Source organism: Mustela erminea, chromosome 8, assembly GCF_009829155.1.
Source record: "Mustela erminea isolate mMusErm1 chromosome 8, mMusErm1.Pri, whole genome shotgun sequence".
Classification (NCBI taxonomy): Eukaryota; Metazoa; Chordata; class Mammalia; order Carnivora; family Mustelidae; genus Mustela; species Mustela erminea.
The window spans coordinates 57,163,848-57,179,202 of NC_045621.1; the positions used below are offsets into that span (position 1 = coordinate 57,163,848).

The 15,355-nt window shown below is 39.2% G+C and overlaps 1 protein-coding gene across 1 annotated transcript; it reads right to left on the bottom strand.

The window, feature by feature from the left end:
- Positions 1–1,091: 1,091 nt before the first annotated feature.
- On the bottom strand, positions 1,092–12,043 carry LOC116597680 (actin, muscle-like). Its single transcript, XM_032355725.1, has 2 exons — positions 11,473–12,043; positions 1,092–1,347 (listed from the first exon to the last, which is right to left on the bottom strand). The coding sequence occupies exons 1-2, from the start codon at positions 12,013–12,015 to the stop codon at positions 1,333–1,335; spliced, it is 558 nt and encodes a 185-aa protein (XP_032211616.1). The 5' UTR covers positions 12,016–12,043; the 3' UTR covers positions 1,092–1,332.
- Between the last annotated feature and the right edge of the window lie 3,312 nt (positions 12,044–15,355).

Sequence of the window (15,355 nt, forward strand, 5' to 3'; positions counted from 1 at the left end):
CCCTCAGCCAGCACCTCAACTCACCTAAATCCTTTAACTATTGGGGTGACTCAAATCTTTATTATTAAAGGGCTGAATTTTTAGTGGTCATGCCTTTCTTTAGTTATTATAATTTTCCAATAATTTTGCTATCGGAAGTGGAAATACTGGGAAGTACTTGACAGACTCCCTGGGTCCCATGCATTATCCTCCCCACTCCGATTTTGTTGCTACAAACTGGTTCCTCTTTGGCAATCAGGATCAATCACTCCAGTCAGTAAGTGTCCCCTTTCTTTCACTGCTGACACAAAAGCATAAGGAACTCAAAATAGCCACATAGTAGTCTCAGACTTCCAATTCAGTGAAATCATTGTTGTGTCCGTTGGTGAAGCATTCCTCTAAGACCTCCAAATCTGTAGAATACAAAATTGGGAAGAACAGGAATCAAATAATCAAATAATCTGGGTTTAACACTGGAAGGAGCCACTCCTGCTATCCTGCTTATGGGAGAAATAGCATCCTACTTGTTGCTGATTCAAAGTTTGTACTATAACCTGTAAGGGAGAAACCAAACATTTCAGAGTATGGTCTCATAACTGGTCCTCTAACTGAATTTTCAGTAAGTCGTGCTACTGTTCTATCAGACCAGTCATTTGTAAGTGACAGGGTGCTTGGTTGTATCCTCTTAGCCATAGATCAACAGCAACACAAAGGTTAAGATTATTAGCTTGTTCCTGCAAGGGAGAACACACACTGGGGAGCCATGGGGGAGTGTCACAAATGGGTGAATCGAGGAGGTTTTATAAGATTTGAAGGGGAGTTAGCCATTGAGTGGTCTTGTCAAGGATTAGTAAGAATTTGTAAACTAGTTAAATTGCTGGGACAGTCAGTGGTCTTATCTTTAACACAGGAATCCATTGGTCCCTGGTCTTATCTTGGAACCCAGGGATCTAAATGAGATATGTTAAAATGGCATGAGTTTAAATTACTTGTCTTGCATGTTATGGTTTAGGATAGTTCATCTTTTTTGTGAGCCTTGGTACAGTTTTGCAAATTGTATTCTCTGCTTCAATTTTCAGATATCCCCTCACAGCTACCATCTGGGCTTTTTTTTTAAAACTTCATCAGACTCCCTTTCAAAAAGATGAACTGATGAACTGTTATCTTCTGAGGATGTGACTGATCCAGGTCCGCACAGTTCTTTGAGATGTCACTATTGTGTATTGAGTTTAGAATGGTAGTTGTTTTTCATCTCTTTCATTGTCAGGTCTTCTTGTTCTCCTTGTTGGAGGATCACTGGTTGGCTTACGTTCCATGGCAGCAACTGTACGGCAACAATTAAGACCCTGGAGGTCATGTATTTGGTTTCTGCAATACAAATAGTAAGAAAAAGATTATTATTAAGGCTCACATGATACTTCAAAAACAAAATACTAGACTTCCACATTTGAGCCATGAAGATATGTCTCATAATAATTTGTAATCAAGTGATATTTCCCCTTTGCTTGGTTATGGGTTACTCAGCTTTGCCAATGTTTGAATAAACAGTCCTGTACCAATTTAACTGACATGGTTGAGGACCTTAAGAGTATCGTGATTGAAGGCCAGGGATGCCTACAAACTGTTTAGGACCTTAAACCAACTAAGAGGGAAGAAAATAACCCAAGAGTTAAAGACTAAAAATATGTAAAGAAGTAAGAGGCAACCAGAGGCAGCTGGAGGGTCTTGGTCTGATGGTCTTGGGTGAAATGATTCTATTTCTACTAGTATTTTCTTCTAAAGTTCAAGAGACAGAGCAGCTTGCACTGTAGACTGTACTTATTTGATTTTTCTTACTCTGAGCCCACTCAAAATTTGCAGGCTTAGAGATTATTTGGTAAATGGGTCAGAGATGCACATACAAATGTGGTGTATATTTTCCTCTAACTCGACATTCGCAGGTTTAATACCAAGAGACAAAAGCTTAAAAAATCAGTGCAGTATTTAGCCTTCTTGAACCTTGACATTTTTAGTGAGAGAAGAACATTTCAAAAAGCTGGACTCTGAATATGCCAAGATGAAGAAGTCTGTTGTCTTTTAATTCCATTATAATAAGCATGTTAAAAATGATTGCTCTCAGCACATGCTAATGATATGAACGATGAAATCCTTTATATGCATTATGTCATTCAATGCTGACCAGACTACAAGGAAGTAAAATTCGGCAAAATTTCAAGTTTATCCTTAATGATCCTCGACTTTCTTGGAGATAAAGATCCACAATTTACAAGCTCAAACTAACATCTTCGCTGAAGCTCAGTGAGAATTTCAAGAATTTCTCAAGGCTGGTGGTCTGAAACTACTTACATCAGAATCACTTCAAGAGCTTAGTGAAGATGTAGACTTTCAGATTCCAGGCTCTGATTTCCCTAGGGTATTTTTGTGGATAGGAGCCTGGAATATTCAATTCATCAATTTTCCTACACAATTCTTATGCACAGTAAAATTTGGGGGCCACTATTTTACCTACACCCATTAATTTCAGATTTCCATTGGGTATGTTAATTTTTTAAAAGAAATCTCCCAAATAATCTAGTGCAACACTTAGGGAATTTTGTAATATTAAGTTCTTAACAAAGTCTTTGACCTCTTGTGCTAATTTATGACACTTAATAAAACAGCTGTTTGAGGAAATAGCTAATATGCCAGATAATGGTCCACCAGATCTGTGAAGTGTGGGCTCCTAAAAAAAAAATGGGAGGAGAATTTGCAGGAAAGAAATTTTAGAACTTAAAGAAATACAGAGGTTGGAAGATTAAAATCCTCTGTGAAACTACTCTTTTATTCTTTCTGTCTGTGAACACAAATTAAAATAATAAAGATATATGACTAAGTAAAGAGACTATCATTGGGCATTTTACATGTCTCATATTAATAGTTCAGTCTGGGTTCTCTCTGCTGTAAGAGGCAGATAGCCAATCAAGCTGCCTTAAAACACTTTTTTCAGTTGGCCCATATAATTGCAAAGTCAAGTTGGTAGGCTCAGTTGGATCCAGGTGCACACAAGAGGACTTCAGGAATCTGTGTCCCTCTCCTATGTCTAGGACATTATCATTATTTGAACAAGACTTGCCTAGTAGTGCAAAAACATGGTAACCACCAAGGCCAGGCTTGGAACACTGGCTTGCAAGTTGGCTTGGCAACTTCTGGGAAGAATCCTTCTTTTTCTCAGTAATCCCAATAAAAATCTTATGGTTGGTAGACTTTCCACACATTGATCAGAGGGATGCAGAACTTTTAATGGCCAGATCTGTCTGGGTCATGGGTCTAGGCTGCAAGTGGTTTGCCCTGAGATGGTGGGGGAGGGTAAACATCAGGGAGCTCTTTTCAAAAAAGAAATATCTATCATGGGCAGATGTGAACCACAGCAATAGTGTGTAAACTGAATAGTGTACAATTGGTTTCCATTGACTGTCAAGCAATTTTAAGAAAATCTTCAGAATCTTCTTTAAACTTTCAATAAGATGTTTGTTAAGTTTGTTAGCCTTTGCTATGGATAGTCTTTATACAGAGATGTTTCTCCTTCCTCCCTCTTCCTTCCTTTTCCCTCTTTCCTCCTTCCTTTCTTCCTTTCCTTTTTTTATTTCCTTCCTTCCTTTCCTGTTTTTTGACTTTTTTTTTCCAAATGACCAATGCCTTTCTAATTAAAAAAAAAAAAGATTTTCTGTATTTATTTGAAAGAGGGAGAGAGAGAGAGCACAAGCAGGCAGAGTGGCAGGCTCTCCTTTGAGCAGGGAGCCCGATGCAGGGCTCAATCCCAGGACTCTGGGACATGACCTGAGCCGAAGGCAGCCACTTAACCAACTGAGCCACCCAGGCACCCCTGCCTGTCTAATTTTTGACTCAGTTTTAATTTTTCTCCTCATCCTGGACCCAGAGATAAAGAATAACCATAAATCTTAGCTTGCAAAAACTTTTACTTAGCTTTGATTTAACCTATTTGGCAAAACTGGTGAGGTATATCTCACACCCTGAGAAGAAGAGAAGAGAAGAAGAAAAGCATATATATTTAATCATAAGGACAGTGTTGTATTATTTAAGCCCACAGTCCCTGGAGTCATACTGCCTGGGTTCAAATTCTGTCTTTGCCATTTGCTAGGTGTGACCTCAGCCCATTTTCAACCTTTCTATGACTCAGCATCTTCATCTCCAGAATGAGGCTAATGGTACCACTCTAGTGGCATTGCAGGAAGATGGATCATGTGATCTGAGCTCTGTGGTGCATGGGAAAGGCTCAGTGAGTGTTGGCAGAAGCCCAGATTTATGCTGAAGCTCAGGACGTCCGCCATCACATTTACTAGTTTCCCATTTGCTTGCCTCTGTAGACATGCATGTATAGCTCCAAGCATCAGGTCTTTCTCTCAAAAGTCTTTTCTTCTTTGCAAAAGATCTTCTCTGCAAGACACTCTACTCCAGTTCTGCCATGTACTTTACCTTCCTCTTCTATTTCCAGCTCTCAGGTTCCCCTTTTCTCATGACTGCTCAGAAACCTGACTCAGCAGTCTCCTCTATGCAACTGAAATTCATGACTTTGTTGAAAAAGGTGTATAAAAGTAAATCCACACAAACAAAATTTCAGTGAGGTCAACACCAGGCAGGGGAAGAATTTGTGCTGCTGTGCATTGGTTCTTACATAACATTTCACAAATCTTGACTGCCGTCGACTTGTGGCTGGAAGAGAGTTAGTTAATGCAGATGCAGTGGGAGGTGAAAGCTAAAAGCTGCAGAGACTCTGCTCTTAAGGAGAGGAAAATTTTGCATCCTATTATTGTATAGTTGAGTTTAACACAAATTAAAACCATTTTTATAAAAAGATCTGATTTAAAAGATTTTTAAAAAAAATTTATTTATTTGACAGACAGATCACAAGTAGGCAGAGGGGCAGGCAGAGAGGGAGAGGAGGAAGCAGGCTCCCTGCCAAGCAGAGAGCCTGATGTGGGGCATGATCCCAGGATCATGAGCTCAGATGAGGGCAGAGGCTTTAACACACTGAGTCACCCAGGCTCCTCCAAAGGATCTGATTTTAAAAGCCTTTAAAATTTTTATTTATGTGAGAGAAAGGGAGAGTCTGTGAGTGAACCCGGGGGTGGGGAGTGCAGAGGAAGAGAGAGAATCTCAAGCAAACTGTGTGCTGACTACAGAGTCCAGCACAGCGCTGCAGCCCAGGACCTTGAGATCATGACCTGAGCTAAAATTGAGAATCAGACACTTAACCAAGTGAGCCACCCAGGTGCCCCTCATTTTGAAAATCTTTCTACGAATAATGTATTGTTTTCTCTGCATTTAATGAATCGGCTGAAGAGGAGGAAGGTGATAATCATCGTTTTAATGAATAATTATTGTATGTTTAACATGTCCCAGGCTCAGTCCCACCAGTTCCACAAATCATTTAACTTTGCTACACTACTGATTCCCACTGTGCAGATGAAGAGCAAGAGGTTTGGTGAGGGTTGGTTTCTTGTCTGAGGTCATGCAACTTTTAAGTGTGGATTTTGCATAATAACTATACAGAAGGGAGTATTTGCTTGTTAGGCATATACTGAAAGACAAATCAGAAAACCATCAAATAAAATGATGTGGTATTAGGTTGGCTTTTTGCTTTTATTAATCAGTGCAGTCATCTATAAGATCCCTCATTTTGGAAAATTCAGTTTTTTTAAACCTCTCATAATGCAGCATTTCTTCTTCTCTCCCATCTATCGTTTCATTCTTTTGGGGTTTTTTTCATTGACTTATTCCATAAACATATTATTGAGTATCCACTCTATTGGAAACCACATAAGACTGCGATAAATAAAAGATCCTTATTATCTCAGGAAAAGTAGGTTACTTTAACTTTATGGATGGTCACCTGTGGGAATTTTAAGTCCTGTGGGAATGTTAAGTCGTTCTTCATTAAATATAAATATATATATTTATATAAATAAATAAATATATTATATATTATATATATTATAAATAAAATTATATATATGGGGGGGAGAGAGAGGTGAGGAAGGGCGGAGAGAAAGAGAGAATCTTAAGCAGGTTCCACACCCAGCACAGAACCCAAAAAGGAGCTCAGTCTCAAGACTCTGAGATCATGACCTGAGCCAAAATCAAGTCAGATACTTAAAAGAATGAGCCACCCAGGCGCACCTCATTAAATATATTTTTAAAAAAAGTTTTTTGGGTGATATTGACAGGGAAGCCTAGGATAAAAAGCAGGGAAAATTTTTACCAGCACTTCATGACAAAGTGTTCTGGGGATAGAAAAATGTCTTTTGGGGGGAGCTTTTTCTTCATTCTGCCTTGTACTTTGTCTACTTTGCACACATTTGTAATTTGCTGTCAAAGAAATCTGCTAATGCACTAATAGGTAAAGAAAAGCTGAAGTTGTTAACCACCTGTTTTAGAATCATAAAACATTTTTCTCTCAGTTGTATTGCCTTTAAGTTTGAGCTGACTCTCAAAGAGATAATAGTTTTCAAGTTGGCTTCTAAAATTTCCAATGTTATTAAATACACTTGATAAAAATAATTTAGATGAGTGTCTTTATTGTTGTTCACTTATCTGTTTTCAAAATTTTCTCTATTAAAATAATGCCATAGAGAAATTATTCACTATAATAGATGTTGGCCAATACTTACTTCTTAGGATTGTGTACAATAGTATTCAGAAAGACAAAAATTCTAAAAAGTAGATCGACTTGATGATGTAAGCTATCTTATTTCTATTAATACTGTGCATTCTTATTTTTGACTGTTTGCACCTCATTTCTGATGGAATTCCTAGTAAAACCAAACCAAACCAAACCAAACAGAACATCCCATATCCTTAATAAGATAGGAGAGGAAGCATTTCTCAGTTCCTCTTGAAGGTACCTGGACCGGAAGGCATGGAAGCTTTCTAAGCAGGAAGCTGGAGCATTTGGTCCGGGATGTGGTGAACTACAGAGTTTTGGCTCTAGAAATGAATTGTGAGCCCTGGAAAACAAAGAATCCAGTTCTCACGGAAGAATATCATAGTTTAGTTTAAACTACTACAAGATAAAGGTTTGCTGGTTGTCAATTTCACTTATTACTGTTTTCGGGAAGCTATTTTAAATTTGTCCATGTTTTAAAATTTGGAAACAACAGTCAAATTAAACTTCAGGTTTAAAAATATCCCCTCCCCAGCGCCTGGGTGGCTCAGTGGGTTAAAGCCTCTGCCTTCGGCTCAGATCATGATCCCAGAGTCCTGGGATGGAGCCCAGTCGCATTGGCTCTCTGCTCAGCAGGGAGCCTGCTTCCTCCTCTCTCTCTGCCTGCTTCTCTGCTTACTTGTGATCTCTGTCTGTCAAATAAATAAATAAAATCTTAAAAAAAAAAATCCCCTCCCCTCAAGATAATCCTTTAAAAAAAATATATGACTTTGTATTTTTTCCTGTGGGCAAAACATGAAAACCTAATACAGAGTAAAGCTAGAATACACGTCATTTAGATTTCATGCTGCTATCTTCATCTTTCACTAGAAGGTAGTGATTTGAACATATTTTTTGGTTATTTAATAAGACCCACAAACCTAGGTGAAGTTCTATGATATCAACTTGAAAAACTCTGTTTGGTGTAAATCACCTGATTGCACTGACCGAGTTGGAAAATGGTTCCCTTGGCCAAGCAGCAGAGCTAGTTAGAGAAGGAAACAAGGTGTTACTCCATAGAATGTGCTAACATGCTATTTCTCAGTCTTAAAAAGTATGCTTAGTGATTAAAAACTGAGGCCATGTGGGAGATGAGTGACCAGTGTGTTCACATAAAGGTGTCAGAACTATCAGGATTTTTCTGTTCTGGGTTTGGTGTTTCTTCTCCCACTATGTATTCATGGTGTCAGTACTGGTCAGTAATTGGATGTCTTCAAAATTCAAATTTCTATATTTTGATGGAGGATTTAGCAGAGAAAAGTTTTTTGTTGCTGTTTTTTTTAATCCGCATGTCACTGGCTTTTAGCCCAACATATTTACACCTCAAATGCACAGAGGCATTTTAAAGATATTGTCAAGGTTTTGACGACAGGAGGACTGAATGCCTTTTAGCATTAAAGATATCTTTAAGTTTCTCATTTCCTCTCCCTGATGCATTCACCTTCAATATTTCTTTAGTATCAACAGATTTCTGAACAACTCTCCAATAGCATTCCATTTGAAACAGAATTGATTTTGTTTTGATGCAGCTGATATTAGGAGCTAAGTGCATATTTCCTGTTTAATCATTTCAAGTTCATTTCCTTAAAAAATGAACACACTGAGTATTTAACTTATTTGGCAGTAGGGAAAACAAATAAAGACCTTTGGCCCTAATCTTAAAAAAACCCATTAAGAGCTCAAGAGGCAGCAGTCTGGGAAGCAGTTAAGAATGTATTTAAAAAACAACTCTAGAATCCTTAGATTGCATTGGATAATCTTGCAGGGTTTCTGAGGGTCAATGTCACAAGACATCTAATCCAATCACCCATTTTGGATTTGAATCCCATTATATCTATGCCAGGTGGTCACCCTGATGTACAATCCCTTATCATTTGGTGACAGGTAACTTAACACACTCCGAAGTACATCTCCTTCATTCTGATCACAAGGAAGATTTTCATTATGTGAACTCAGAATCTATGTCGTGGTCATTTTTACTGATTGGTTCTGGAGAAATCGATGGGGGAGTCACACAGAATAAGTTCTAAATTTCATTTGACAGATCACTAAACTTCTAAAGACAGACTGACACTTCCGATTGGATCAACAGTTCCTGTGTCCTAGGTCTGTTGAACAGACTCCGATTTGTTTATGGCACCCAGTCTCAAACCCACGCTTCAGTTGCAGCCTGAGCAGAACAGAGCCGGTCAGGACTTTCATCAACCTCATTTCAGGCAGAGGGATTCTAATTAAATAAAGCCCTAAATGACATGCACTCCTTTGGTAAGTCTGTTCTACAACTGAACTCTATTAATTGTGTCAACTACTAAATCTTTCTCATAACTATTTACTAGGTAACACTACTACTGGTACTCCCCCACACCCGACACTCATAACTCATATTGTTTCTGTTACTCTCTGCCGGGGATATTCAACTGCTTTACATATATGAACTCATGTAAGCTACTATGAATTAGCTGTTAGTATTATTCCCTTTTACTGATGCAGGAAGTGAGGGAGTTAAAAAGAGTTGAAGTAGCTTGCTGAAATTTATCAGGTAATTGATGGCAGAACTAGAGAATGAACTCAACGATCTTTAGTTACCTGTACAGAACGTCGCAGAATTAGTTGGATTTTCTGGACTCAAGGAAAAGGCTAATCACATATGTCCATTATATAAATTTTTATTGGCTTATCACTTTGGTTGATCCAGATTTCTGTGGACTCTGAGCTGGCATATGATGCATTCATTCTTACCCTAGGGCTCAAGTCATCAACATTAGCTTGTTTTCTAAATCTTATCCAAGATACTTTTAAAAATGTAATACTGGCCAGGGCCAAACTAAGACAGACCCTCTCATGCATCATGCAGAGCCATGTCTAGGTTGACACCTACCCATTAATCAACAACTTTGGATAGAAGTGTTCAACCATGTATGTGGTCTTATAATTATACTATTTTTCTAGCTGAAGTTTTCTCAACTCTAATGTCACAACACACTGAATTGTTGTAATCAACTGTGAGGTGTTTCATAGCTAATTTGTTTCTTAAAAAATAGAGTAGATAAAAGATTACTACCAAATTAAAGCCACTCTCATTCACTGCCATTTTGTCAAACTTTCTTGAGTATGATAAATAAGGTAGGGGTTATAGCTGGCATGAGAATAAGAGAGGATATGTCCTTGGGAGAGTGACAAATAGAAAACTCAACTCTCAAATGTATAGTGGTGGAAAATAAGATGATAAATGTTGCTCTGGTCCACATTTTCCCATCTTGGTTACTAGGATTTAATGAGAAACTTTGTCAAATTCATTTTGAGAATTTCCTCTCTCCATTCCTGTGGCCATGACCTTGTATCAGGTTCTTATACCCTCCTTCAAAGAGTATTAGAATGGATTTTTCAACTTTTTATTCTGAAAGTTTTCAAACACATAGAAAAATAGTTATAATGAACATCCACATACCAACCCAGATTTAACATTTCATCTTACTAGTTTCATCTGTATATATATATGTATATATTTTTTTCTCTTAACTACTTGCAAATAAGTCACAAGCACCATGACAATTTCCTCCTGGGATCAGTCATCTGCTTGCTTTATCCATTAATGCTCTTCCTCTGAATTGTTCTGTATCTTAGAGACTCAGTGCCTGCAAAATAGGTTTCCCATACTCTCTGGTGACTGGGTTCTTCTTAGGTTTTGGCTAATGGGAAGCATTGGCTGGAGATAAGATGGTAAGGAGAGAAAAGAAGACAGGATATTTCTACTGCTCTTGCTGTGTTTTGGGAAGGGTCTTTGGCACTGTTTGTCAAACAGTCCCTTTCTCCCTGGTCCAAACTTCCATTGGCAAGTCCTGTCAGTTCCCACTGGACAGCCCTGGCCGCTGGGCTCCGATAACACCACCTCCTCCCATTGTTCCTCCAACTCAAAAGGTAGCAGTGGCTTTCTGCTTTTGTTGCTACTTGGATTCCCTCTTTTTTACCTTTTTGCCCTTTCAACTCTGCCTACACCTATTTAACCAGTCCCCCTTATTGAATTCCTTTTTTTGAACTCTTTCTTGTGAGTCTCTTTCTTTCTTTCTTTCTTTCTTTCTTTCTTTCTTTCTTTCTTTCTTTCTTTCTTTCTTTCTTTCTTTCTCTCTTTTCTTCCTTCCTTTCCTCTTTCTTTTCTTTCCTTTAAGGTGTGCACTTTATTGAACTGGATTTACGTCAGTGCACAGGTAAGCCCAGCTGCCTCCATGCCTCAACTTCTCTCCCAGGGAGACCAAAAGCCTTCATCATACACCTCAAGTTGGGGAGATAGAGAGGACCATGATGGCAGACCATTCAAAATAAAACAAAAAGAACAAGTGTTAAGGAGAAGATTAAAAAAATTGGACTACATAATTTATACAAAAGCAATGCCATCACCCTCTCCTGTGTAGACTCTGGGGAGGACTGGCCCTTCTCTTCACGGAGAAATGGGGATGCTTTTGGGAAGGCAAGGGACTTCCTGTAACAATGCATCTCATGATATTTGGAAAGACTATTAAAAAAAGCAATGTACAATTGGTCCTCTGCCACATTGTAGAACTTTAGGGATACTTGCTCCAACCAACTGCTGTCACCTTTACTGTTCCAGCTTTTAAATCCTGAGTCAAATGCCAAAAAACAAAACAAACACGCCCCCAATCCAAAATCAAAACCAAAACAAAACAAATTAAAATAAGCAAACGAACAAAGAAAGCCATGCCAATCTCATCTCGTTTTTTGCACAAGTTAAGTTTTGTCCAAAAAGGGTGGAAGGCAATGAGTCCACCTAGAAGTACCTGCAGTGGATGATGGAGGGGTGGGACTCGTCGTCCTCCTGTTTGCTTCCTGAGCCGCATCTGCTGGAAGGTGGACAGCGAGGCTGGGATGGAGCCGCCAATCCACACAGGGTACTTGTACTCAGGCTGTGCAATGATCTTGATCTTCATGGTGTTGGGCGACAGGGCGGTGGTCTCTTGCATCTCATCAGCAATGCTGGGGGACACGGTGGTGCCCCCTGATAGCCCAATGTTGATTTTGAGGTCCTTGTGGTTGTCAACGTCACACTTCATGTTGGAGTTGAAGGTATTTTGAGGATGCCACAGGATTCCTGTCCAGGAAGGAAGACTGGAAGAGGACCTCAGGGCAGCAGAACCGATGGTGATGCTAATGGTGATGGCCTGCCCATCTATCAGCTCACAGCTTCTCCAGGGAGGAGCTGGAGGCTGGGTGGCCATCTCCTGCTCAAAGTCCTGGGTGACATAACACAGCTTCTTCTTGATGTCACACATGATTTCCTGCTCAGCAGGGATGGTGGTGAACCTGTGGACACTCAGCAGCATGCAGGGTTCCTCAGAGGCCGCGCGCAGCTTGTTGTAGGAGGTGTGGTGTCAGATCTTTTCCATGTCATGTTTGATGGGGTACTTCAGGGTCAGGATGCCCCTCTTGCTCTGGGTCTCGTTGCCCATGTGGGAGTCCTTCTGGCCCATGCCTACCATAACGTCCTGGGGCCAGGTTCGCCCCATAATAGAGGGGAAGGCTGCCTAGCGGGTGTTGTGATCGGCAAAGTCGGCCTTGCATGTGTGGGAGCTGTTGTTGACCCTGAGTGCAACATATCTTCATCCATGGTGAAGTGGTGGTAGTGCAGACCCATGAGAGCTAGGGGCCTTTGTTTGCAGGAAGGACGCATCTCTGGGGTGGTGAGCTCTGTTTCCTTGATTCTGAATAACAGCCTTTAAATTTCATTGACATCTTTCTTCTAAAAGTAAGTATTCTCTATCAACCTCAACACCATTATCACTTAGGGGAAGTAATAATACCTTCCTAATATCATCTAATACTCCAGTTCCTATTAATGTTTCCTCACTTGTCTCCAAAATGCTTTTTATAGTGATGTCTTCAAAGTAATGCAATCAATGTTAAATCATTTTTTGATTATTATGTCTTTTCTTTTCTTTTTTTAAGCTTCTCTTAATCTGGAACAATTCCAGGATTTTATTTTCCTCTATGACATTGACTTTTTGAGGGCCCAAAGTTGTCCTCTAGAATTTTCCACATTTTAGATTTTTTTCTGATTTTTTTCCTCTTGGTGCTGCTGGACTTATTCCTAAACTTCTTACATTATTTCATAATCTGGAAGTTAGGTATAAAAGCTTGACTAAATTCAAATCAAAATTTTTTGGCAGGAGTGCTTTTTAGATGTTATTTATTTCATATTGTGTCATACCAGAAAACAACATGAGTGAAATATTTAATCATTTAGGTAAGATTATGACTATTAGATCTTTTTATTTTTAATGACAGCTAAATCTTATAAGCAGTCAATAATAAGGGCAGTTACCACTTTTGCATTTGTTTTTGTCAATTTTGTAACCTTGTATGATAACTAACTGAATGTTAGTATTATATTTCTATGGCATTTTAAGCTTATGTTTTATAGGTATAGCTTAGTGACCTATGTTATTTCTATAGAATGCTATCTTGTAAATTGTACATGTTCTGTGAGTATTCGTGAAATGAATGGCCAGCCATGAGTTTTAGAGCAGTGTGATTTCTTGCTTTTTTATCTTAGTTCTTCTTTTACTGATCTCTTTTTTGCTAATCTCCTCTACTCTTAGCCTTTATATCCAGCAACAAAACAAAACAAAACAAAACAAAAAATGAAATAAGAATGGTTAGATCTAAAGTCAACTTTTTTCTGCCCATTCATATTTGTTGACTCAATATGTTTGAAAATGAACTCATCATCTTTCCTACCAAACTTGATCTTCTCCTTTTATTGCTTAATATGGTGGTTAGCATCATTCAATGGCAGCAACTCCCAGCTAAGCATGCATTTTTGGCGCCTGACTGTTACTCACACCCCTTATCCAATTAATCCTCAAGGTGTGTCCATTCTGCCTTTCTGGCTGTGTCTTTTTCAATAACTTGAATCTTAACCCCATTACTCAAGTTCAGTTTTTCACCAACCCTTAAGTAAACTATCAGAAACTGCCCTCCCTGCTTCCAGGCTCACACCCTCAAATCTTTCTTCTACATTACTTCCAGAAAGTTCATTCTGATATGCAGATTTCCTCATTTCATTTTCCTGCTTAAAGTATTTTAATTGCTCTCCATCACCTACAGGATGCAAAGCCCTCCATGTCAAGGCGCTGTTCAGCTCTCCAGTGTCTCATCTTGAGGCTCTGCTTCTTGCACCCTGACCTCCTACACTAGCCCTCACATGTCACGACTCTACAACAGGCTATGCGTATTTATCAACACACTTGTATCTGCGTTGTTTCCACCTGGTTACCTCTGCTGATGCTTCAATCTCAGCTAAAGATCTGTCTTTATGTGAATCCTTCTGTGATGCTCTCTGACAAAGTATTCTTGAATCCCAGTACCTAGCTCAGTGCTGGTACAAGGAAGCGAGCCGTAATTTCCTACAGCCCACTGAAGGGGTACTCAGCCACACTTCTCCCTCCAGCCCTCCAAAGGCTTTCCCTGATCCTTCCTTCCTCCTAAATTAGCCTCTATCCCCATTAATTACTCTTACAGCAAAATTTTCCTGATTTGTCTAGGCTCATGATGGCGACATGGAAATACAAAGATACTAAAAATATAAAAAAAAAAATATCACAAAGATGAAGACTCAAGGCTTGAAGCCGAGATCCTCAGGCCAGCAACAGGGCTCTGGCCTAGACCCATAGAGAAAAGCTAGGGACAGAAGTCTAATGAGGTCACAGAAATGATCAGGCCAGTTATGTCATCGCCAGGAGTCAAGTCAAGGGCCAAAATCCAAATCAGGACATAGGAACCACAACAGGGCTAAAGCCTAGAAAAGGAACCACAAGAATCTCACTGTGTTGTTCTTTTCATCTCATCTTTGGGACTGGGAGGTCAATGATGAGTCTAGAAATTTGTAGTTTGTGACATCACAAAATAGTCCTGATAATAGCTATATAAGAAGGAAGAGTGGGCATCAGTCTTAAATTGTGGTGCACTAAATAACCATTTCTTTTTCTTGAATGAATCACTCTGTGTTTTTCTGCATCATAGGCAAATGAAAAACAGGGACCTAAGAAAGAATAAAAATAAACCAATGTTGAATTTTAACAAGGCCAATTCAGAAGAATGCAAATACTACTGCATGAATCTGGGTAGGAGAAGGAAAAATGTCTTAAAAGATGATTATACAAAGAATGATAAAAATAGCAGTAGAATGTATGGGAAAATGTTACCCATGAAAAAGGAAAAAAAAAGCACTCTCTCTTAACTTCCTTACTTGCTTGGTATTTGGTAATCATGTCATTCTTCTTCCTGAAATCTTCCAATGCTTTCCTAATGCATTTGGAACAAAACCCAAAATCCTTAGTCTGACCTGCAAAGTCCTGGGCTCTGGCTCCTGCTGACATTTCCAGCTGCATCTCACACCTCTCTTGTCTGTCACTGGGTTCTAAGCACATAGACCTTTCTACTGGTTTCCAAAGACACCGAGGCCCTTCTTTCCTTAGGGCCTTTTGCAGATATTTCACCTTTTTCTGGCATGGTCCCCTTGCCCCTGATTTAGTGCCAGCTTCTCCTGGCTATATTTCTCCCTACAGCCCTCAAAAGACTTTCCCCTATCCCTCTTTCCATCTAAATTAGCCTCTATCCCCATTAATCTCTCTCCTAGCAAAATTTTCCTTTATTGTGCTAATC

Excerpts from the sequence above, each read along its gene's own strand:
- LOC116597680 (XM_032355725.1), bottom strand. The coding sequence starts at position 12,015 with ATGCTGCTGAGTGTCCACAGGTTCACCACCATCCCTGCTGAGCAGGAA.